The sequence below is a fragment of the Teleopsis dalmanni genome, chromosome 2, assembly GCF_002237135.1.
Source record: "Teleopsis dalmanni isolate 2A chromosome 2, ASM223713v2, whole genome shotgun sequence".
In the NCBI taxonomy this organism is placed as follows: domain Eukaryota; kingdom Metazoa; phylum Arthropoda; class Insecta; order Diptera; family Diopsidae; genus Teleopsis; species Teleopsis dalmanni.
In genome coordinates, this window is record NC_051847.1 from 151406033 (window position 1) to 151432535 (window position 26503).

Consider the following 26503-nt stretch of genomic DNA (forward strand, 5'->3'; position numbering starts at 1 on the left):
ATAATTTGTGTTGGCAAAAAACTGTCATTATGAAGCCAATATTAGGTCTTCTTATATAAACTTGCTAACTCGTGATAATATTGCTTTCTACAAAAGCAAAGCCAATAAAATGCAAGGAATATAATACTATAATATTTAATAACTTCAAGTTTTAACTAGAAGATATCTAACAAACTTATTGAGATTTGAGATATAACTCAAAAAAAAATGCAAGTAAATTGAATATAAATAATATAATAAAAATATCACAATATGGAAATATAATATTTCCAGCAAAGTAAACTTTTTTCTTGTTGTTAATTAAAGTTTGTTAAGTTAAAATAATAAAATTTATTTAATTCTTCACATTTTATAGTTGTGGTATTTTTTAAAATTTCAAAATTAAACTTACAAAATTTTATAAATATTTGAAATCCTTTATTAAAAAATTAATTAATTATTTTTATAATTGATTTCTTAATCCTAATAACAATTTTTCAAAGTAGCCGTATCACTATATACTGCCAATACATTAAGATTCTACTAACATAATAAGCTTGACTAAAATTCACCAGATAATATCTTAACGTGATTAACCGGAATTTTTCAACCTTACCATATGTTTTTAATTAAATTCTTCATCTTCTTTATTAATAAGAACAATGGTTCGAAACTTTTTGAGGTGTACTCATTTAATGATGAATAAAAAATAAATTACATGTAATTATCATACTCCTTTCCTACGTTTCGAAAGTAACCTATTAGGCTAAAATGTTGTAATAATTTAACGTTTATTTAACTCATTTACATATCAAGATCGTTTTGAGGAAAACATGTATCGAATCATCCAAGAGTTATTAACTGATATCAAATTTACTGTTATAGTTCTGTACCTATTATAAAATGCATAAAAAAGCAATAATAAACGTAATGGCAATAAATTTATTCACGCACATCAATAATCTGTAACACTTGTACCGCCATTAGTCTCAGTTACTAACACTAACACTGACATGGATTTTTCTGCTTTGAAAGTGCGCTTCATACCCAACATCAATCAAAGGAAAAATTTAATATAAAAAACTGAAGTGGTAGACACCGGTTATACCGGCACAGAACCAGTACGAGAGTCTGTAGTAGTGACATTTTTAAATGTCAAATTTTACTTTTTTACTTTTATTTTTCATAATTTATATTACGAAGAATTTAAAAAGTCAATATAAAATAAAAATCAAAAAAATATTTTAAGGTATGATAAATAAAAATCTAAACCAAAGTAAGATTAAATATTGATCAATATGATATTAAAGAACTTTTTATCCATGTTCTTGTTATTAATTACCGAACTAGAGAAATTCGGTACCAGATGTACATTTATATATGTATAAAAATGAAATAAGTTACCAATTACTTAAAGAATCTCTTTACTTTTATAAAAATTTATTTAAAAATTATTGCATGCCATAACAGTGTTATCCATATCAGATCAGAATATACTACGATTTATTGTAATTTTTTTTTTTGATAACTCAATACAGTTCTGTATGGAAGTACTTCACTAAGAAAAACCGTACCAAAGCATAGCCATAATGACCGTAATCCGATTTTAATAACGTTTATCTATATATGTTTCGGCTTGCATCCTGACCAAATTTAAAGTCGAATAAAATCAATGTCCTAATTTAACAGATTTTTTTATAACAATATCTTAGATATAAACTAAATTACAAAATTACAAAATTATTAATTAAAATAATTTATGACAAACTATTTATTTTTCAATAGAACAATGCAAAGCAGTTGACACATACAAACAAAATGAATTAAATTTGTTTTTAGATTTAATTAAGGCCGTGTGCGAATTCGAGTAAATTATTGGTAATTTGAGTGAAATAGTAAATTATGTCGGTATGGCAGCGAATGTTCGTATTTACCAGAATTTTGAGTATGGTAAATTAGATAAAAATTAGTTAAATTAAGTGTTACCATTGCGAAAATTTTATAAGATGTTTAATAAAGAAATAAATAAATTTGAAAACTTCTAATCAAAAATAATAAATGCAATAAATAAATATTTACATATGTACAGTGCAAAAAATCCCTAAGAAATTTCAATTTACTTTACCGCAATTTACTCGAACTAGCACGCGGCCTAAATATTAAATATTTTTAATTTAGAGACTTTTTAACTGCTTCGGATATCGTCAAATATATATCGTTGGTGGTCTTAGAAAATATTTGTTAGATTACTATTTTTTATATAATTTTAAAACAAGAAATGCCAAGCCTTAAACCTTTAACCTGTATAATTAGAAACACTGACTTGCAGTTTAACCACTAAGCAAATAATAAATATATAACATGTATATTATGTTGCATATATATTATATAATATATATATATATATTATGTTTTATCAATTACTATTTTTTCAAAGAACAACAAAATACTTGTCATGCTTTCATAAATACAAAGGTCTGAACAACAAGTATATAATGAATATACATGAATAATGATTATTTTGGCCAAGAAACGAAAATTATCATATAAAGAAGAATAATTTTTTAAAAGTTACTGAAAAACCGATATAAATAACTTTAGTTATAATTTCATTAAATATCTCGTAATTTGATATTTATAACGACTTGAAATTGAAATGGGTTCAAAAATTATAATGGTTCAAAATTAATTTAATAACGATTACCAGTACTAAATGAAATTTCGGAAGTAAGCTTATCTATAATATTATAAAGAGTTTTAGCGGTCCAGAAAGTAATATGAACTATCTATTGATAATCTATTGATTGTTTTGATAAAATTTAAATGCTGTAATAATTGTTGCTAATTTAATTTGTTTTATTTTTTTTTTGTTATACGTTTTTAAACGTATAACGTCATTATTTATATATAATAAATAGTGACGATTTACAAATGTTATAACAATAAAATGTAAATGCAACAAATCTAATAAAAAATATAGTTCTAAACTTGAAATGTATCACTGATTGGCATTTAAGGTAAACAACTTAAAGTGACAAATGTTGAAATTAGATATATGATAAAAAGTTTGTTTAACTTTTATTTTAATTAAAATATTTTTAAAACATTCTCACTTCTAACATTTTGTGCATTTAAATCGGTAAGTATTTATATTAAAATACAAAGAAACAGCTACATATAAACTCAAATCCAATTAAAGTAATTGAGCTAATGAAATAATATCATACCAATTTAAAGTTATCTTAGACTTAGTAAAAATACATATTAAATATATTATAAATATGATTTGTCTTCCATTAATCAATAGCATTTTAATTAAGATGTCATAAAAACTTCAAATCAGGCAATACCAATCAATATAATTCAACGCTAAGCGCGACAATTATTCAAATTATTTGGATTGAATGTTGTTGTTACTAAGCCCCACAGAGATCTAATAGAGTAAGAAAGGAAAGATTAGAAAGCGGGATTACTTTATATTATCCGTTTTTAACAAGATAAAAACATAATGTATTTTAGAGGGCACAAATTTTCTATAACTTTGTTGAATTATTAATATTAATTATTAATATTAAATTATATTATTTTTTAAATTATAATCTAATAATATTAATTTTTATGTCATAAATTATTCAATAAGTATGCAAAATTTAAATAAAGTTCTGTTCAGCATCATTATATTGTCAATATGGACACAAAGTTAATAACAAATTGTAGCAAAATACAATTTTTATTATATATCATTGTATTGCTGATAGAATTGAAGGCAATTTAAAATTTAAAATTTTCGGTAACCTAACTTTACAGTCCATTAAGTTTAGCATAGCTAACAGTTTAGCTTAGAAATCTGACAAATTTTTGGACCAATACCCATAAATAATAGTAATCAATTGATATAAGAAATATTATTATTTAAAATAAAACCTGCAATAATTAAAATTTAATTAACCACTAGGTTTAAATAAAATACTGTTACTATCCAACAAATAATCTAGAGTCTTTTAAGGATAGTTTTAAAGAAAAATGTAAAAATTAATAATTATAAAAGTTGTACTGAACAAAATATAAAGTTTTATTAGAATTGAATACCTGCAGACTTAATTAGAATATTTTATGATGAAATTTTAGATAAAAAAATAATAGACCGTTAAATTCCTACATCTGATATTTCAATATTTTAAATATGTGTGACATCAGTGTTCTAACATTAACTTAACACAATATCTGATGTATATCAATATAAATTTATCATATCATATCATACATTTAAGTACTCTTTTTACGTTTACTTAGGACTGAGTGCAGGATAGACCAAAAAGTTATATTAAGCATTTTTAGTTTTTTGAAGTGGTATGTTAGAAAATAATATTTTCAAGACAATTACGAGTTCAATTAATTTAAAATTATAATAATATCAGAATCTTACTTCAACTATTAGTGCACTATTTATTTTAATTAGCCCTCACTTTTTTTCGATTCAACTGCTTTAACATTTTTTAGATTTAATTTTTAATAAAAGGTTTATTTTGCTCATATATGCAATATTTAAAAAAAATGTATAAAAAATTAGTATGCAGAAATCATAATTGAACAATTTACTTTAAATTTTGAAAATTTCTCTTAATTACATTAAAAAAAATTAAATTAATTAAATACTCGTCTGGGCATGTCAGAAGTGACTCATGTGACTTATAATTAGAAGATATTGTGCTAGAAGAAATGTATCAATATTTACAGTTTTATAGCGCATCTAAAATATCTTACATATAATTAAATACAAACCAGAAATTAGAAATTGCATGGAAACATTAAAAAGAAATATCTGTTTTTATAAAAGCGTTAATAAAAGTTTATCAATTTGACTTTCGATACTTCAAGCTATCATTATATTGTCGTTTAGGATTGAATCTAAACGTAATCTTCTTTCCTTGTCTAGTAAGTGGAAAGTGGTACAGTAGACGCTCACTAACTAAGACCATTGTGTTTTTCAAGTAGCTTTGATTATAGAAATGTTCTAATGTCTATACATGTTTGTTCTCAAATAAAATTTGCTTTTACTTAAATTTTTTTATATAAATATATCCATAAAATATCATGTTTTCTAATTTGTGAACATTCAATAATATAATATAATCTTATTTTTAAAAGTTCTAATTTATGGACGTCGACTGTATTATCTCTTATATATTATATTATATATTTTCATCGAAAACATTCAACTTCAATGAAAAATAAATTGCAAGCCTTCATTTACTAATAGAAAGTAGTGAATTAAGTTAATATAGCAGATTACATTTAAATAATACTGCTCTAATAACATACATATGTATATGACAAAACTTATAAATAGATCTGCATATTTCGACTAGTTTTTAATTTTATACCAATTTAAAGTCTGCAAATTGTTCACAGATCAGGTAAGCGAGTACATTAATTTCAGAATGTACAATATCAGTGCAAACATTTTTTTAATTAATTTATAAGAGTTATTAAATCCGCACGTATAATTTTAAGCATAAACTACATTTTAAATTAATATTTTATTTACAGAAGCAATTAACTTTAAAATTTAAATAAAACTTTTCAATAAACAGATATATGTGTAGGTGGTTATTTATTTTATTATACTACATGTGTAACCTGTTTTCATATGTAATTAGATATATATCATTATTAATTATTCCTAAATAAGTAATCATTAAATTGTAATTAAAAACTATTTTTTTTTGAATACTTCTAAATTGAGATAATCAATAAGTTTTTTTTTTTAAATTAAAGATTTCAGAATGATATTAGTTTTTGAAGAATTTTAAATAATATAAAAAATAACACTACTTTACTTTAAACAACATGTATATACACTAAATTTTAGATATATTAAGTTTCAAAATATTTACCGTCAAAAATATTAATTTTTTAATTCTAATTCTAATTATTTCTAATAAAATAACCATTAAGTTTTAATTAAAAAATATTTATAACAGGATAATATAATTTTAAAAATGTTTTTTTTAAAAAATAATTCGACATGGACTTTATACATAACAATACGCATTAAATTTTAATTAATCGAATTGTGGAAAATATATCTTTAAAAATACTTATTTTAAATATTCAACTTGGATTTAGTATTAAATTCTATTTTAAACCCCAAATTTTCAAGTTTGGTTTTAGGTTTATCATTTTTAAAATTAAGAGTTAATTGCAGTAACTTATCTACAAACAGTTTAATTTCTTATCTTAATAATGTAGAAAATTTTAAGACTTCTATCTTTTAGAGAGCCTAAGATTTTAAATGTTCATTAAAAAATTAATCTAAAATACAAGTTCTAAAAAATCCATAGGTCCTGCGTCTCGTAGGAGGAACCCCTAAAAAATGGAGCTTCTCCTATCGGAGGTGATGATGTAAAAAACCACACTGTTTAAAAAAAATAACCCATATAAATATTTATTCAAAATTAATTATTATTGAGATAAATTATATTAATGAAACACTTTCTGGATTTCTTGATGTCATATTATTCTTTATGGATTTATGGATACAAATTGAAGCTAATAATAGAGACCATAAAAATAATATTTCAAAAATATCAATATTATAATTAATTAATAATTTTGGTGTTTTAGAAAACGTGATTAAACTAGATTTTTTTATTGACAGTATTGCAAAATAACGTAAAACATAAGAAAGTGTATTAAAAACTTGATTTCTATTTATAATAATAGAAATGTATAATACAGTTATTAATACTATTTGTTAAATTTTCAAATTCTTATTTTAAATAAGTTGATTTTGTATATTAAAGAATTATTTGTATATTAATGAGAAAGAATTAAATTGTAAACTTTATATTTGAGTTTACTTACTTATTAATGAGTCATCATTTTATAGTAAATTTAACGAAAATAGCTTATCACTTACCTGAAAAAAAAGAAAATATATTTGTTAATTAAGTTAATACTATATGAAAACATAACTTATAAATACATATGTAAAAAGAATTTTAATAAAATTAGAAAGCTATGAATTTAATTTTATACAGGAATCCTTTACAAAACTCTTTTAAGTTCATTATTAAAAAATACTGAGTTTAACATATAATTTAGTAAACATTTTCGCAATATAACGTTAAGGTAATCACTAGTTTCTTAGTTACACCTTTTATTTACCATATAATTATTATAATGTCTTGTATGTTTCGAACTGTGTTTAAGAAATTTTCAAACACTATATCTCTCTAATTTTAAATTTGCTTATCTATTTATCAAAGTATACTGTTAAAAATACGTCATTAGTTTTAATAAATACCTCCAGTTGTATTTAACGAGATATATTGCTAAGTTTCTCTAGCAATTAAATATGTTTAAGTGCGAACAGTTATTCCAAAGTGGTACACATACCGATTTTAAAACATAAATAACTTTACTTTTCATCATTTTTTTTCAATTTTATTTATAAAAAATACATTACCTTGAAAGATATCTTTTATTTAATACATAAACATAAATTTATTTAATAACAGTAAATAGTATTGTATCATTAACTAACAATTGAGTCGAATTTTTTTTCTCAAAACTATTACAGATTTAATATGTATAAATTAAGTAAATGAACGATAATTAAATGTTCTATATTTGAATAACATAACTTTAAAAAAACGAACTACTTTTAAAAGTAATATTAAACTAATGTATTTAATAAAAACAAGCAGTGTGGCACATGCTTTACATTATATTTTGTATGATAAATAAATGAATTCTTTCGTTTTGGCTAAAGAAATAGATAAGCAGAGCTACCTGACTCAACTCTACATCAATGGTTATAAAATCTTCGAAATAGACAAAAATACAGTAAGTGTTAAAGTATTTAATTACAATAAGATTTTATTATTTTATTAATTAATTTAATTTTTGGCAATACAGATATTTCGAGTATTACCAAATACTCATCATCAATGGTCTTGGAATTATTTCTTATATTTTATTATTCGAACTCATGCCCTGCCAAATTTAAAGCTCAGAATCAGAGTTCATTAGCCAACTGACCGAAAGCCGTACTTGACTTGAATGTTCAAATTTGGAGTTCTGTTAATTTGATGTGAAAATTCATTAACAAATTCACTTGTTGCGTTATATTAGAACGAAATCAGAAACCAGCTGAAGAAAAATTAAATTAATTATATTTTAATTTTTATTTGTTAAATTTCAAATTCGAATTTATAGGAAACGGTGCATTTGATTATTGCTATTATTACAAATACAATTAATATTAAAAATATTAAACATATTTTGTGTACAAAAATTGTACTGCTTAAAGTTGTAGATGTTATGGCACAACTAATCATTTTTTATTTATTTTCTATGTTTTCAACGTTTTTATTAACTAATTCAGATATATAAAATTAAAGTGGTGTCAACATATCAGATTCCCTTCAATATTTTGATTAAATCTATATTTTTTTATATATTCTTGTCTCTGTAATTGAATTCAGTAGAGGTTGTTTAAACTTTACATATTTCTTTCATGTATATCAATGACTGATTATATCATATTCTGCATTATTTTTCTTAGTTTTAAGGTAAATTAGTAAAAGCAGTCAAATCAGACTACCATTGTACACAAGTTTGTTCTATTAAAGCATTTACTTTATAGTTATATATTTGTTTATTTTTTTTTTTTGCGTTAATTTAACATAAGTTAATATATAGTGAATTAGGTTTTTTATTTAACAAAAAAATTAATAATGTTCTAAAACGATGATTCAAGAAATTAATATAAAATATTTTTGCATTAAAAAATGTAATTCCTCATCAAATTTTAATGATATATGACTCCTCAAAATAATTACATTTTTGATTACTTATTATGTATTCTTATAAAAGTTTTAACTAAAGTGAATGACAAATCTACAATACAAAATAACCGGAAAAATTCCAAAAGAAAATAAAAATCTTAATTAAAAGTTATCATCCTTCAATTAGTGCACCAGAACGAGTTTTCCAAAAAATAAATTAGAAAATTATTAAATTACAAAAAGACTTTATTGCAGTAATTAAATGAAATTGTGTACGAAGTTGAGTTACATCGAAATAATTAAAAAAATGTTTAATATCGAATTTGTATGGTATCTTAGTAGTAAGATTATATGCTCCTTATGTATGCTTTTATAATTTATACTTTATCCATATGACAGCTGCCAGAACAGATCAAACTCATTGATCTGCGAATAAAGTATAGCTCGACGTATTCAAAGCAAGGCAACTCGTACTAGTACATCATTTTATGGCATCCTTTGATGTAATTTCATCATGTTTTGTCTAAACTGGTTTCATTTTTACATTATCATTATTTAACTTTGCTTGGTAGTTGAGATTTTAATATTTTTTCGCATTTCATTGAATCGGCATGCATTTAACAACCTTTTATGCGTACTTTGGCATTAACACCTTTCTGCATCTGGTGGTAATAAGTAATAAGTTGCATAAAAACTGAATACAAATCAAAATTAATTTTTAATAGTTCTTATTGTTATTGTCAATTTTTAAACGCAGAAAAATTGAAAACGGGAAAATATGAACTAGAAAATATACACATTTTCATCTGAAGGAACTTATAAAAAAATACTATAACTAAAACTCTACACTTTATTTAATTATAATTTCTACAAGCATGTGTGCCTGCGACTCTAAACCTGGATACGTTTACACTTATTGCCGTAATTAAAAAAAAATAAATGCAATCTTAAGATCAGAACGAATTTGACGTTCCTTTTACTACTTTTTTATGACTTTCTCAAGAAATTTACATTTTTACTCCCATTTACAAAATGTTGTAAATTTAATTAATCCCCTACAAACTATAAGTATTGCACACTCATTCACTCATATGTTACACTCATACAAAGGCAGCATACGCTGGTGTATGCACACGTATTGGGGCATAAAACACCAACACGCAACGTACTAATAAATTGTGTGGCATCTAGAAGTAAAGTGCCACATTCTCATGAGTCGAAACTGTGCTTTTACCATAAACTTTGCTGCTCTTCATTTATTTTGTTAGCAGTTTTGCTGTAGTCTGAACACAATAATTTAAATTTTATTGTTTTGTTTTTGATGAACAAATTTAATGGTAAACGAATATATTTTGTATACGAAAAATATAAATTTGCTGTTTTTAATTTTTATATTTTTTTAATATTTTTTATTTTATTATTTTATTTTTTTTGTTTTTTTTTTTTTTTGTTTTTGAGTTTTTGCAGTCGTTTTAATTTTTCTTTTTATGCCACAACTAATTCCTTTTCTTTGAGCAAATTTTAAGACCGCGGCCAGCAGCTAAGCACTGCAATAATGGCATCGTATGGTAGTAATTATGAAAATGCACTCTTTGTTGGAGCCATAAAAATATTTTTAAAGTTTTTCTTGCCTCCACACTTTCAGTACATACTCTCGAATTGTGTGCAAATAAAATGTTGAAACTGCATACTTCAACTAAAGAAAATATAGCTATATTCGGAAATATATAATCGGAATATACAAAATGTAACATATTACATGCAGTCATAGTTGCAATATAACGCGCCAGGCAAAATTTAACCATTAAGTGGATGCGGTATGAGGATGCAGTCAGAGTCGAATTAACTACACCTGCATATATGGCAAAGTCGTAAAAGTTATATACCTTAAAGGATGGTTACTTTTATAACTCTTATTTTTGTTTATTTATTTTTTGTTATTTTATTTTCTTTTAAATCGATTCATTTCAGCTAATTAATTTACAGCTCAGAATGGATCGCACCAATTCGTAACGAAATAGCAACTATGTAAAATCCATGTGACTGGATAATGCAATATAAAATAATAAATTTCAGCTTATAAAGTGCCAAATAGAAGTTTGAGTGTTATCTGGAGCTAGAACTTATAGCACAAATCAAACCAATAGATTGATATAAGACAGAAGAACGCTTTTTTAAAAAATTTTACTAACTAAGTTACTAAAAAAGCTAGTATAATGGAATGCTTTGAAAACTTAAGTTGAGCTTAAAACTCTAACAAGTTTAAATTTTCTTGAAAACTTGTCTCAAGAGAACTTGTTTTCTATAAAACTAAAGCTAAATATTTTCTTTCTTTCAGTTAAAGTAAATGGATTTTAGTACAGTAATTCCCCCTATAACGCGGTACCCTTATAACGCGTTTTCATTTTATGCGATGTCAATCCCCCGAATAACACGGGCATTCCCCCATATAACCCGCGGGGAACAGTTCATAATTATATTTGCGCACCTTTATATGTGTGTATACGAGGTATACGGATATACCCCTATTACACGTTTTCCTATAACACGGAACCAATCTACCGCGCTGTAGGGGGAATTGCTGAATATCTAAATTTAATAAACATGACTCAAACATGACTTACAATTTTTTTACATCTGTAAACTTTTAAGTCCAGAAGTAATACTTGTTATGCTTAAAGTCATCAATAGAGCACGATAGAGCTCAAGGTCACGTGGTGCAAATTCCCGAAACAAAATACGGTAACCACGTAGTGCAAAGCAGTTTTGGCTAAAATTTGTGAGTATCACAAGCGTTTACTGTACTATACTTCCGAATTTGTTTGTTTCTGTTTTACAAAATGTATTTAGCAAATATTTTTATATCTATTATCTTTCATGTGGTGTATAAAATCTGTCAACATGATCCGTAAAAAAGAATCTGACATACTTTCTCGACCGAGAAGAAAACACTGTTCTTCAGTAAATTAAAAAATATCACTATTCAAATTTTGTTTTAGGAAAAAGTGTTGGAACGCTTGTTTAGATATGATCTGGAGCTAGATCTGCGTTTTCAACTTTATTACAAAAATTTAATATATAGAAAAAGGTCGCGAAATGCCATATCTGGAGTATCCACCTCGTTCTTTAGAGGTTACAGTGATGTTCTGCTTCATCTTGAGACACCAATGTCATCTCAACCTTCCTAATAGCGTTTGTGGCATTTATGAACTCGTAGTAGTGGCACAATATGTAAGTAACAAGATTTTCGTTCGCGCTCCAAGAAAATTGTTCACTACGTAAAGTAGAAAGTGCTAGCATTTAAATCTTATATCTTAAATCGTAAAACGAATTGTAAAGTTATTTTTGTATATATGTAAACAAAATGGTATATTTAAAAACCTCATTGTTTTTTGTTGTTGTTAAAATTAGCAACAAATAAGACTTGAGTATAATTCCTTTCAAATTACAATTAGAACTTAAAAAACTCTATTCCATCTTTTGTCAGAAATTGAAAACTTAAATAATTTTTCAATTTATAGTAAATTATAATCAGTAAATTATATTGAAATACAAGCCTTGACTACTTGTGGATAAACACGATTAGTCATCGCTTCTAATTTGACAGGTACGAGTTCTAAGTCTGGCAACTGCAGTCGAAACAAATTATATACGGACTATAAACGAATTAAAAAAATTCGATTACTTTTTAAAACCACTTGGCTATATTCGAAATAGCGTTGTATGATCAGCCAAATTTCAATAAATTAAATAAATTTTTGTCCTTGTCTTTTCTTTGCTATTCGAATTCGTCTAACTTTTAGATTGAAAATATTTTGACATATGAAATGCAAATATAAATCTTATAAAATATTATGTTCGTATTTATGTATATTCAATGATTAGATTGAATTAAATACAAAAAGTATGTTTACCAACTTTCTAGTTCTAGTTCTAACTTTTGTATATGACCCTTAATATTACTTTTATTATGAAAAAACTTGAAACTACTTAAGACTGGATTGATACACATAAATGTTTTTATTAAAAATAAATCATATCAATTTTTCAATTCATCAGTATAAAGAGCATCTTCAGAAATACTAATAAATCTTGTGTAAATTCACCGAAATACTTGTACATAACAAACCTAGATTTAGTAATGAGAATTTCTGTGCAAAGCTTTACTCAATTACAGATTAATTGGGCTGCCACTTAACTACGTTAAAACTATATATAAATGAAATCAATATACTTTTTCCACAACTTATGTTAAGTGTATAAATTGATTACGTGCTTGTATGTATTTTTATAATATTATCTATCAGCTTAATGAATATAAAACCATGAAAAATCATTACGTATTAACATATATAGATATATTTATTATATATGAGATGTAAAAATTTGCTAATTGGTGAAGAGTAGATGTATATGTATATAAAATCGGTAATTGTCGGCATCCATTGTCCGTTTCAAACTCAAAGAATATTAGATTTTTAAATAAACTATTACATATAGTTAATGCACATTGTTAAAAGATACTTTTTTTTTATTTTAAAGTGAAAAAAGAAACGCAAATAAAAGTATGCATACTTATTAATACTCGTAGAATAGAAGCAACAAAGTTCTCATGGCTCCTTTGTTGCAAAGTTACCGACTTGCCACAAAAGTTGAACTTCAATCTGTACATATTTTAAGTGCAATACTAAATTAAAGGTGAACAATTTTCAGTTAGAAGCGTTTTGCGGAAAAGTAGAAGTTAACTTGCCATTTAACCGTATAACCCACAAAGCAACCGCCACATTGATGGTCTTCTGGAGCAAGGGGTTAAAATAAGCTTCGACTCTATTCTTTAGCGCAGCTCATAAAAAAGCTGTAAAATTTTTTCGGTTTCGATTTTGTCTTTACTTTTATTGTAAGGGAAGCACTTTGCACAATATCCTCATGTATTGTGAATTGCATATTGCATATTGTATATGAAATGCCAAAGAATGTATTTTGCTTACTTGATTTTTAGTATATCGTAAAAGTTTCGTTTGGTGAAAAACAAAACAAAATACTTAAATTCTTATATAACTTGGCAGGTAATTTTGACATATAATTTATGAGATTTCCTGCTAATATGCTACTAAAAGTATACTGAGAAAATTACCAAAACGACTGACGATGCTCTGACAACATATTAAAATGAAGTTATGGAATGTAGTTATGATGATCATTATGTGCATTATAATGATAATAATTTCTTGCACTCGATACCATAACCAATCTGTTTTGGCGGCTTTAGTTCAAAAGCATGGATTAAGAAAATTTTTAATAATAAAAAATATAAAAACTTTAATAATTACTAGTTGTTAATGGCACAAGTTTTAAGCTTCGTCTTAATAATTTTAATAGTTTTGTTTTCTCTTGGGTATGTTTTTGCATTTTTTTGATATGCTTAAGGAGAATATGAAATATAGCTGTTGAACTAATATTTTAAAAACTTTTTTAGTCGCAAAAAGAAATTGTTTATCTTTGAAAAGAATGTAACACAAATTATTAATTAAAATATAGTTTACCATATGTATTGATATTATCAGCCGTAAACTGACACAAAAGTCTTTTTTCATCAACGTTTTAAATATTTTCAATAAGCTTTCACTATTAAATGCATATTTTAGCAAATAAATTATATGCAATTATAATAATAAAGAATATAGAATTTTTTATGGGAAACTTAATTATTTTAAAGCAAATTTCTTAAATGATAAATATATCAAGTATTGTCATATGATATATAAAATTTTCATGATATTTTGATGGTTAGATATATTGCGATTTAAATGGCAATAGTGTGGCAAAATTAAAATTGGCCAATCTAAATTAATATTTTCTGAGATATTTAATTAATATTTTAATGAAATAAAGTTTATGAAATAAGCATTCTTTGTATGTATTATGGACACCTTCTTCGGCGTCAAACATGACCATTTTAAGACCTAATTGAATGTTTTAAAAACTGTACAAGATGAAATAATTTAATATTCGCTCAACTTTAACCCATTTCAGATACAAATTAATAACATATAAATTTATTGTACATATAAAAATACAACAACACGCGAAAAATAATAACTAACCGATTATTTTGAACTACTTTTGATTTATTGAAATCATAGTAAAATCAAATTTTTGCAAAAATTGCGGCAAATTTAAGCTCCTGTACCATTCAAGCAGTAATGACTTTTCATATTTTTTTAACCTTGCAGTGTACTTATTTATTACAAATAAAAAAAATTTTATTTCTAGTAAATAGTAAGATATTATAATCAAAAATGTGTATTATGGAGTTTTTCTAAGTTTTCTCCGCGATACACAAAAAATATATTAAATATTACACGTAAAAGAAAGCCCATCTCAAAAACTACATTAAAGCAAAATTTTATTTCAATATCTATTCTAATTCAAGAAATACAGAATTTATATCATCGTGTTTTAATTTTACCACACTGTGCGAAGGCTGAAATAATTAAAATTAAAAATATATAGAGCTTACTTTGATAAAGAACACACACATAATGTAATCTGTAACAATCTTATTACAACAACCAAATTACTTCAAAACCTTAAATTGGCATTAAAATATACTTTTAAAGCAATAAACATATGCTAGTCCAAGCCAAAATTACTATTAAAAATAGGGTATAAATGTGGAAGATATATAGTTTCAATAGAACAATGCCAGAACTCACACAACACAACCTGTTTTGACACTTCACATTTTGGTAATGTGAATTGGTCACCAAAATCAAGCGATATATCGCTACTGGGTTCTTTTTTATGAAGATCAAATGATCATGTTCGTGCAGATATGTCTTAAATTGTCGATGCTTCAAAAACAAACATCGTAGAGCTATGACCGAGCTATTCAAAATTACTTAAAAAAATCAAGTACTGAAAGATAATCTCTGCAGAAAATACTTGCATCTAATGGTAAAATTCAAACAATATATAGATATAAAACATTTGATCCAAATCTTAATCAGAAGTATGTGTTATTTATATTTACTTTCAAATACTTTCAGATGGATAATATTATGTTTCGTACAACAATGTTTGTAAAAATTTGTAATAGTAGCTCTAATGTGGAATTGAAAAATCTGCGTCTTGATTAAAATCATCAAAGCTTATACAGTCAATTGAAAACTAATCTACACGTAGACAATTATAAGGATGAAGGAGATCCTTATAATCACTATAACTAAAAACTTATGGTCAGCCAAATTTCAATAAAAAATTAAAATAAATTTTTATGTTTGTCCTTCATTTCTTTCTTTGCTATTCGAAAAACCCTCTAAACTAAGAACTTCATTTTGAACCAAAGCTTATTTTCAATATTTTTTCCTTCTTCCTTGTTTTTTGCTTTTGTTTTCTTTTTCAGTTCATGCAATTCAACCTCTGATATTTCGTCGAACACTGACACCATCTTCTTGGTCATCTTGATCTACCTCCTTCTATCTATCGCACATAACTCTGCCTGAAGGATATTTAATTTCAATCCTTACAATGTGTTCGAACTGTGGTCCTATAGTCGGTAACACTACTTTTAGATCAAAAGTTCATTTTTGAACGTAAATATAGAATAGTATTTACATAACAGTAAATTACTATAACAGTAAAATGTTATAGTAATGAAAAAGATGTCAAATAAAATTCTGTAAAATTCAGACATGTTACAAATCTTTATGATACTGTTATTTTACTTTCAGAACCACAAAATAAATAACATTATATGAAGAGAGGTGGTGAGATATTTGAAGGTCAAATATCTGTGATTCAAGAAATTGGCAAAATTTCAATTTTTGTGTGAATTTCAAGTTATTGAAAATTGAAAGTATTTATTATTAATCTATAATAAAAACAATAGATATTCTCACTACTTATTTTAATAAATGGAATTATATATATTAATTTAGTATATTTGCAATATATATGTAGTATATATATTTAACAGCTTTATTAGATCTGTACTTTAACAGTTTGAATACATTATATTTTAGTGGTAATCGATGCGCCGCTCTAAAAAGAGTTTTTATAATTATTTTAAATGAGATATTGAGATATTGAGTTTAGCAGAAATACAAGATATTTTCATCTAAGTATTTCTTCCAAGTTTATGACTCAGAAATCCATAAAATTAAAATAGCAAAATACTTAGTAGAAACAAGAAAAGTGCAATAATAAAAGAAATATCTAATAAAATAAAAACAAAACTGAGTAAAAATGTAAGCGATCTGCAAGCGACGTGTGCATTTCGTGGTAAAGTGTCGATGTGTTGTTGAACTGAGAGCGGCATTCAACCGCGCCGGTTTAGCGGAATCGTGGCGTTATGTTGCCACATTAAAATCAAATATCTGCAACATTGTTGCAAAGCAGCGCTGTTCTGCGTAGTGCATCATTTCAATAAACGCGCAGTGCACAATGCACTGCAAACACTGCATAAACTGCATAAACTGTCGGCAGCGGTGTGCAGTTGTGGTCACTAAATTCAGACATGTCTGACGACGATGACGATGATACTTACGGCATTTGCATAGGAGTTGGCATTCAATTTTTTGTTTCATTTATGGATTTTTTAGTTTTTTATTTGGATTGCATGAATATGCAGTAGAATACCAGCTGGTCACAGTAGCAGGTTTGACTTAGTCTAGTCTGTATGATGCTACGCTATTGTAATACACGTGACTGATATACGAGCGAAGTATGTCGTTCTGTAATTCTCTTTTGATCAGTTTATTTGCACATTTTTATTTTTATCATTTCCTACTTTTATACTAGAATGCAATTCAAACATTGAGAAAAAAGTAAACAAAAAACAAGTTTCAAACACAAACAACTTCTGGTTCACAGAAAATTTTGATAAGGAAAGTATAAGTTTCTGCAATCTGAATAGATATCATACGAAAATGATTTATGATTAAAGCCATCTTGTCCATCTTAATAACATGGAAAGAAATCTCAATCGTGAAAAACTTATATATAACATATTAAATCAATAAATTAACAATTCAACTGGATTAGATAAAGTATGTGCATCAACAGCTATCAACAGATATGTGCCCATAAAAAATTTCATAGTAAACTTAAGCTTTACCGATCGATAAAATTTTTTACAAAAAAAAACGTTTACATATACGGGTATTTTCATAGCATTATAAGTGGGATATTTTATCTTTTCATAATTCTATCCAAAATATAAAACTAGTTTGCCTTCACATTATAATGTTTACAAATACATAGTAAGCCTTACGCGGGAACTGTATCAGTTAGGATGAAGTCTAGGTAATGATCAGTGATAACGTTTATGAGAATGTTTATATTTATCGCAATGAAATACATGAGTGTGATTAATTTTTAGCCGCGGGTCGACCAGAGCCGGAGCAAATATTTTTTTCGTTGTCTCCTACTCCATTTAAAATAATTGTTTTATTAACTTTAATATCCGGCAGTGGCGTAGCAGAGGTTGGTTTCACCCGGTGGGGTATTGTATTACCATTTTAGATTTATTTTTCTTGAAATAATTCAGCAGAATAAAAATGACAAAACTGAATGAACTGAAAGTGACAAGGCAAATCTATATAAAATTGTATCAACATCATGTTGTGAGTATTTTTACACGCAATCTTTGACTGCCTCGTGACGGAGGTTAGTTTTGAGAAACCTTGCTTACAGGATACTAAAAACAAAAAGTATTATGAAAAATTGAAACCTTGGGAATAGTGTTGAAATAAATTATAAGGTGTTCCACTTTAAAATATTAAATACCATGATGTTTGTAGCAGATCAACATAAAATCGCAAACAGCATGTAAAAGATTTTGTGCTGCATAATGTGTCCGAGTTTTCTCTGGAATAACATCGACATAAACGTCACCATTCATTCTTCAAACTTATCTTTCAATGGTTTAACAGCAGCATGATAAGCACTCCAACCTGTTGTTGGAGTGAAATTCCATTAGTTCAATTATAATATCCAATCGATGAATGTTGGCAGTAAATATAGAAATTTTTTGAATTCACTTATCACTTATAAAGTATCTTTGGAAGTGAGTGTTAATCATATAACTTACATGAATGGGCTCACATATCGATTAATAATCAATTTCTCATTGATCTATGAAAATCAGATATTATGGCAGCATTATCATAAGCTTAAGACTCATCCAGAGAAATACTCTGCTCAGTTCAAATTTTTCAATGTGCATTTTTACACATTTTATGACTAAAAAACTGATGAATATAAAATGCGGCAATATGGAATGTCAATTTTTCATTAATACCTTAATTAAATTAACTACCAAATAAATATAAAAGATCTTAATTTCAAGTCTAGTTAAATGTCTTTGTTTTTATTAACGATTTTTTAATAGCATCCAAAACTGATATATAAAATTTAACAAATCAGTAAAGTCTTCCGGGACATGAAACCCGAATCAAACCTCTCTCCATTTATCTACCTTTTCTGGTTTTTTGGGATAGTTATGATTATTTATTTATAATATTACATTATAATTAATTATTAATTTATTTTAATTTATTAAATTTCTAAAGCAACTATATTCTAAAAGATAAATATCATAAGGTATAGTATAAATAAATAAACTTTCTATTCACATTAACGTAAAGCATTAAACGAACTAAAGCTGTGCTATAAAGGACTAACAATAACATTGGTCTGAAGTACCCAAGTACACGACTATTCTACAATTACAATTTAAGTAAATAAACTAAACACATCGTTTAGTGTACATCATTTTTGATATGAATTTAAGTACAGACAGTCAATAAAAACTCCTTCCGAAGTTAAAGGAAAACTGTTAATCAATTTATTTCTACTAAGCACACCTTCAAAATAGACTTAGTCACGAGTTTGGTTTGTTTTTTATCTTTTGTGAAAAGTCTTTTTGTTTACGGTAAAAGTCTATATATTTTCATCCCGAATTATGAAACCGAAATTCTGTAAATGCTCACGTAAAAGATGTTAAGCTTAAACATTTTGAAGGTATTGTAGAACTATTAAACTATGACATGACTTACGCCAGCAAGCGTTTTTACAACAGATGTTCTTTTTATTAAAATAGAATACAGAATATTTTTGTACTCTTTTCTTTAGCGTAAAAAGTTTTTTTAATATTTCATTATATTTTTGGATCCGAAATGAAGACAACAGAATACACAAATCAAATCAAGAAGACAAATTACTTAATTAATGATTAACTGATTGGCTATAGATGTTTTTCCTAACATGAGGCGTAAGTACTACAATTTGACTACTTGGGGGATCAATTACTATTTAGGGAGCAATTTGAAGTTACGAACCATGTAGATAGATATAGATAGAGACTATGTGAATATAAGTGTTCACATAATCCGATACAGATTTCTATAAGCATTTCTAACTAGACTTTGTTATGCTATTAGTTCATAAATGCAAACTCAAAGCAGGAATTACGAATAGCTATGCTATTTAGATTCTATCTACAGCTGCCAGATAAAACAAATGTCTTCTGATTAGATATGGGAATAACCAAAAAGAATACATTTAATGGAATAGAGAACTATAAAGACTATTATCTGGAGTATTGCACGAGAAAGGTTAGAAAACATTGGGTAATAGTGATTTTTGTGAATCTAATTTTGTTTTTCTTTTAATATGTATTAGAATTACTAAACTCGATTACAATTATCATGCAGGATCGAATAAAAAAAAATTATGTATCTATATCGTCATACATCATCAATATGTACAATATTTTTGGCTTGACATGGAATATTGAAATCTGAACTTTCAGAATAATATTTATATTTAATACCTAAGAATTTATATCTTAGGTCATCATGAAATAGTAATATCCTCTGTTCTGACACTCTTTTATTTATAGTTTTGAAAATATTTATTACTATTTAGTTAAGATGATATAAACTATAGTCAAAAATATATAAAAATACTTCTAGTGTATAGAGTAATACAGTAGTAACATAATATGCAATGTTTGATATCATTTTAATTGTACATAGATTTAATATACCTAAATGTGCGATAATATATCATTTGTATTCCTTTTATTTTCTTTTAAAATAAAATAAAATATTTAAAAATAAATAGACTTTTTTCAAAATTTTTCTATATAAAATGGGTGACGAAAATAGCAACAAAGTGTGTACTCTCTATTTCGTTTATTTTTGTTTAATAAAAGATAAAAAAAAAATATGCGAAAAAAATTTCAAGTTTTTAAGTTAATTTATTTTGGTTCAATATGGCCACCTCTAATATTAATTATAGTCTTCAAACGGCCAATGAAGCTATCGTACGCTACTCGCAATAGGCTTTGCGATATTTTGGCCCACTCTCGGCTTAGCGCTTGCTTCAGACGATCGACATTTTGGTATTTCTTAGTGCCAACCTTTCTGTTCAAAATTCACCTGATCAAGAAATCTATAGGCATTATATCAGGTGAACACGGTGGCTACTGTGTTGATAAAATAAAGCACGGAATGTTGTTCTTTATTCATTCTTGGTTGAAGCGGGCTTTGTGCGATAGTGCTGAGTCTTGTTAGAATATCCAATGTCTGCAAATGAAACATTCATCTGCTCAGGGCTTTAGTGCTCCTTCTAAAATAATTTTTGGACAGATTTTGAAGTTAGTTTTACCCCACGGTCAATGAACGCGAACCATTTTGGTATCTAGTATGTATGTATAAATTTTCAGGTGACCTTTCTAACAAGTAAACTCGATCGTTGGGCTTGTTTACGTAATGCTCAATTACGAATGGTGACTCATCAGAAAAAATCAAATTCGGCAATCCACCAAACGAAACCAATAATGGCTCTTTTTTTCAGAATGTGTTGCAATTTTTTTCGTGATACGTTCAACTTCTTGCTATTCGATTTTAGCTATGACATGGCTTTCGCTCAATTCGCTTCTTCACTTTACGAATCATTTGTGGTGTTGTTACTGTTTTTTTGGTCCACTTCCTGGGTGTGGGCCAACGCTACCAGTATCACGGTATCGAGCTAGGATTTGTTCACATTTAGGTGTTATAGGGCTCGAACGATAGCTACTTGTGTTTTTCCAGCCAAATATAAACCAATCATACTATTACTTTTAAACTTCACAACACACAACTTTTCCCAATATAATGTCAGAAATAATAGAAGACGTGGATCAACATAAATATGCTTTTTATTTAATAGTAGATTATTGTTAATAATTGGAAATTGATATGTTATTGAATTGAAGTGTAGTCTATTAAAAATCGTTGTCTTTGTCACAACTTTTTATACTTTCGTCGTCAATAGTACAATATATAAATTATTACCTCCAGTTGTAAAATAGTTTAAGTGTATCTTTAATTACATAAAGGATAGAACCCTGAAATTATTTACGAAAACTGACAGACTTATCAACACCGCGTATCGAATCTCAAAATGGTTTCAATCACCTCGGAGAGACATGCAGATTTGAGGTCAATTATTGCTTAGTCTGATGAACTGATCAACAATTATCCAGTCAAGGCGTAAAGAGAGGTTTTGAAAATACCTCGTAGTTAATAGAGTAAAAATGCTCAAGTGCACTTGTTCAAATAGATTCTACATAATATTTAATTATTTTATACGTATTAGAATTTTTAGTGACATATTTGTATACGGATATTATTTGTTCGTATAGTATGTAAAATAAAAGTAATTACTTTATTTATTTTACGTTTCAATAGTTTTGAAAATTTACTATTCTAATTTAAACCAAAAAGACACAAAATCATATAAATATTCATATAAGGTCTGATCTGACTTGAATGAATTTTTAATTGTAAAAAATGGGTACGATGTAGGCTGTACCTATTATTATATTCGATCGTCCATTAGATTTATGCTAGATCAAATAACTTGCAAAGCTTACAATTTATGATTATTTTTATTTTAGTTAACGCTTTTTTAGTTTTTATTTAACTCTTAATTATGGAAACGCATACAACTTACAACAAACATCAAATCTGCAGCCTTTGGTTTACAATGGATAGACTGAATGTCTCTAATGTTGCGGTATACGATTATACTATATATTATTTAATTACATGTATACTTTTAAACAGACATTGTTCTATTATTGTTTGGTTTAAAATGCCATCAGTCCAGTTTCTATTCTTGCAATTTTATTGCATTATTTATTTTAGCCACGTAATATTAATATTGTACACCTTCTGTTTTACTAATTATTGAAAATCTTAGTAGATAACATTTAGCTGATATCATCTTAAATTTGATATTATATACTTCAACTTTCTTAGTGCTGCAGCTAACACACTTGCTTCATTCTGATTGATAGCTCAACTGCTAGATTGAGGCTTGCGAAGATACTTCCTGAATAACCTGTAGCAGCGACTTTTCACATATTGGAAATTAAAATTACCTAGTAATACTGAATATATTTTAAGCGTATCATCAAACATGTGCAGCAAAACTTAATATCTGTAAAATTATTTATGCCTCAATTTATTTCAATTTTTCAAGTAATAAAAAATATGTGTTTATGGAAATCGTTGCAAATTTTCTAAATAAAAAAGTATTACAAGCACTTCATAAACAAACGCTAACGCATTTAATTATGTTAAACTGTTATTAATTAATTTATTCAATGCAATTAAATGTGTAATATAAAATATGTAGAAAATGCTTATTAGAACATATTTGGACACATTTATAAAATTTATTCGAAAACTAAATTACTTCACTATCAATACTGAACTGACAAACTTGGAGTGCTAAAGGTTTAGTGATGCCGTTGAGTGTAGGAACAAGAATTCGTCAATACGTTTAACTGTAGTATTTCCACTTATCAAAACAAAGTAAGATTTATAATTTTATTTTAATGTAACTATTTTAGGGATCTTCTATACTCTCTAAGATATAGATAGCTTGATGTTTTAAGCTAATACATGAATACAAACACATAACAAAGTATACTGTTCGAAAAGTTCTACACCTGAGATGCTATATAATATAACTATGTAAAGAGAGTTTGAGTTTGATAAAAAAAAAAACTGAAGCGGAAAAGCTCAAAAGAAAACATCAATAATATTTTACATTTGATAAGGCATCTATAACTTAACATTGGTAAATCTACGTAAATTCGACCAAAAAATAAATATCGCGTTGCTTATTTTACATAGACGACTTGGTTGTATCATTCTTTAATAACGCAAAATAGATCGCAATAACGGTTGACACATAATTACTATGTAAGGAACACTGCGAAATCAAAAGAAAGCAGTTGGGTATCAAATACCAAAATGTATACGAGCTTATGAGTCAGCAATCATATATAGGTATCCCAGTATAAACTACACGTTTAAAATCAACTTCTAAAATCCATATGATGCTACGACGCTATCACTAGTCAGGCAATCAAAAACAAAAATGTTATACAATGATGTCAAATAAAGTACTTACAGATGTGCTTAAAGGATCTTAGTACGTTGGAAGCACTCACTGTACATAAAACTTAAAACTCCATCAGTCGCAAAAAAATGAAAAGAGCCTCCAAATCACAAATGGTATTAGTTGTAGTACCAATGACGAAATTTACGCATTTTTGAAACTCAGAAACTTGCAACTGAAGAGAACGAGGGTGTTTGATATAATATCTCATTGAATGGAACACAAATATGCCAATGCTTAACCGAAAATTAATTCATTATTGGTACACTAAACTTCTTCAACGAAATTGCTTTTATGGCCGCAATCGTCTCGAAACTAGTGCGTTCACATTATTTGAATTTTTTTAAAAACCGAAGTTCTTCGATTATTCGAATATTCGTATTTCAATGAAGTCTTCGAAGTTGGAAAAAAATACCAACTTCGAAGACATCGTTTATTATTCGAATATTCGAATTCCTCGAATACTTCGTAAATTCGAATACGAACAGCATTACTCCAAACCTCTTTTTCGAAGATGTAATGGTAGCTTCGATGACAGATACACATGACACATGACAGGGTAATGCCAGATGAGTACGGTGTTAGTAGATCATATTCGTAAGATATTAAAACCTTAAATTTTTGCACTACCAAATCTTTGTGGATTGGCAAAGTTTTTAAAAGTATAATCATAAAACCAGCTGATGAAAGCACACTAAGTAATAGGTAGTATTTTTAAAAACTGTCACATGGTTACACAGTAAAGTGTTATCAGTTTACACAAAAAATTATGGTGACATCTGTTACACACGCTTTTCAAATCATAAAGTACAGATTTTTCTGTTTTATTTTACGAGTATAATACAATAGGCTTATATAGAAAATGCAGTTCGTGCAAATCTGCTAAATTGACTGGAATAAATTAAAAAAACTGAAAAAAAATAATGAAACTTAATATCCTCATACTTCAATTATCTATTAAATCCAAAGTCCAAAATAGTTCACTTTATGGATATAAAACGTTGCTATGCAATAATGTTTAATTATTGCACAAAAGTTATAACTGAATTACACTCACTAAGAATAGATCATATTACATGTGTGCAATCATGTGTAAGAATATGACATATTTCCTAAGATTGTATTATAGTTTAATTTTAAAAATCTTGAAATATGAATTTTTGAATTATAAATATATATATATATGCATTTTTTTAATTATTTTTTTTTGTAATAATATAACTTACGTGGAAAATTTGATCCATTGGCATTAGAGGGCATCGTTGACGATGGTGAAGGAGAAACTGAATCACAGGAACCTTCCAAAGATTGTGGTGGGGTTGATGCAGAAGACATTTGATGATCAGATGAACTGCCATTGACTGCAGCAATGCCACTGCTACCACCACCACCATTGCTGCCACCACCACAACGTATTTCATTTGAAGGCAAGAGATGCTCTACATGGGCTGTTGGTAAAGGTGGTGGTGGGGAGCGTAATGCTGTTATTGAAGCACGTGATCTCATTGTAGCCGCTGCTGCAACAGCAGCATGATGATTTTGGTTTAAGTGAAGATGCTGATGCAAATGATGCTGATGATGAAAAGATGATGTAGGCCATGGATGTACTACAGGAGGTACTTCATTAATGTGCAATTGTCGGGACTCATCTTGTTGCTGAGCTCTACGCTCTGCTGTTTTCTGTGCCATGTTTATTTGACGTTCAACTGTTAGTCTACATTTTTCACAAGTGCAAAAACGAAATTTACAATAACGTTTGTGTCCTTTAAGTATTATTTTTAGACCGTGATTACGGCAACGAGCACAATTCGGTGGAGTGCGAGGTGAATTTGAGCTGGAAGCTCCACCGCAAGCATCGGCTTTTGAGTCAAGCATGTCCGTATCGGACATAGTATCAGTGGTCCAATTATCCTCAGAAACCATTCAAATATAAACACCGCAAGTATTTAAGTCAAGCAAGTTAAAGAATTTTAGTTATATTTAAGTTATAATTACTAAAAAAAATTTTTAATATTTATTAATATTAATTAAATTAATATTGTATTAGAATTTTTTAAATATTTTTATTTTGGTTTTTTTGCTAAGTTGTACCCGTTGATCAATACATATTAAGTAAATTGAAATAATTTTATTTTAGAAATTAATACTATATATATTAAAACCGTATTTAATAATAAAATGTTAAACAAATTCTTTGCTTTGTAACACTTTTTTTATTTAAGAAAAACAAAATTTTTTTATTATAGTTTTATTGCATTATAGTTATT

At 26.8% G+C, this 26503-nt stretch overlaps 1 protein-coding gene across 2 annotated transcripts in view; it reads right to left on the minus strand.

The window, feature by feature from the left end:
• Positions 1-26239, minus strand: part of LOC119681767 (protein doublesex) — a 141571-nt gene extending 115332 nt beyond the window's left edge. For both annotated transcript variants that reach the window (XR_005252533.1, XM_038095045.1), the window contains exon 1: positions 25463-26239. Coding sequence is in view for 1 of the 2 variants with exons in the window: in XM_038095045.1 (XP_037950973.1) it covers positions 25463-26159 (697 nt within the window). In the remaining variant the exon portion in view is untranslated. The remainder of the gene's footprint in view (positions 1-25462) is intronic.
• Positions 26240-26503: the final 264 nt, after the last annotated feature.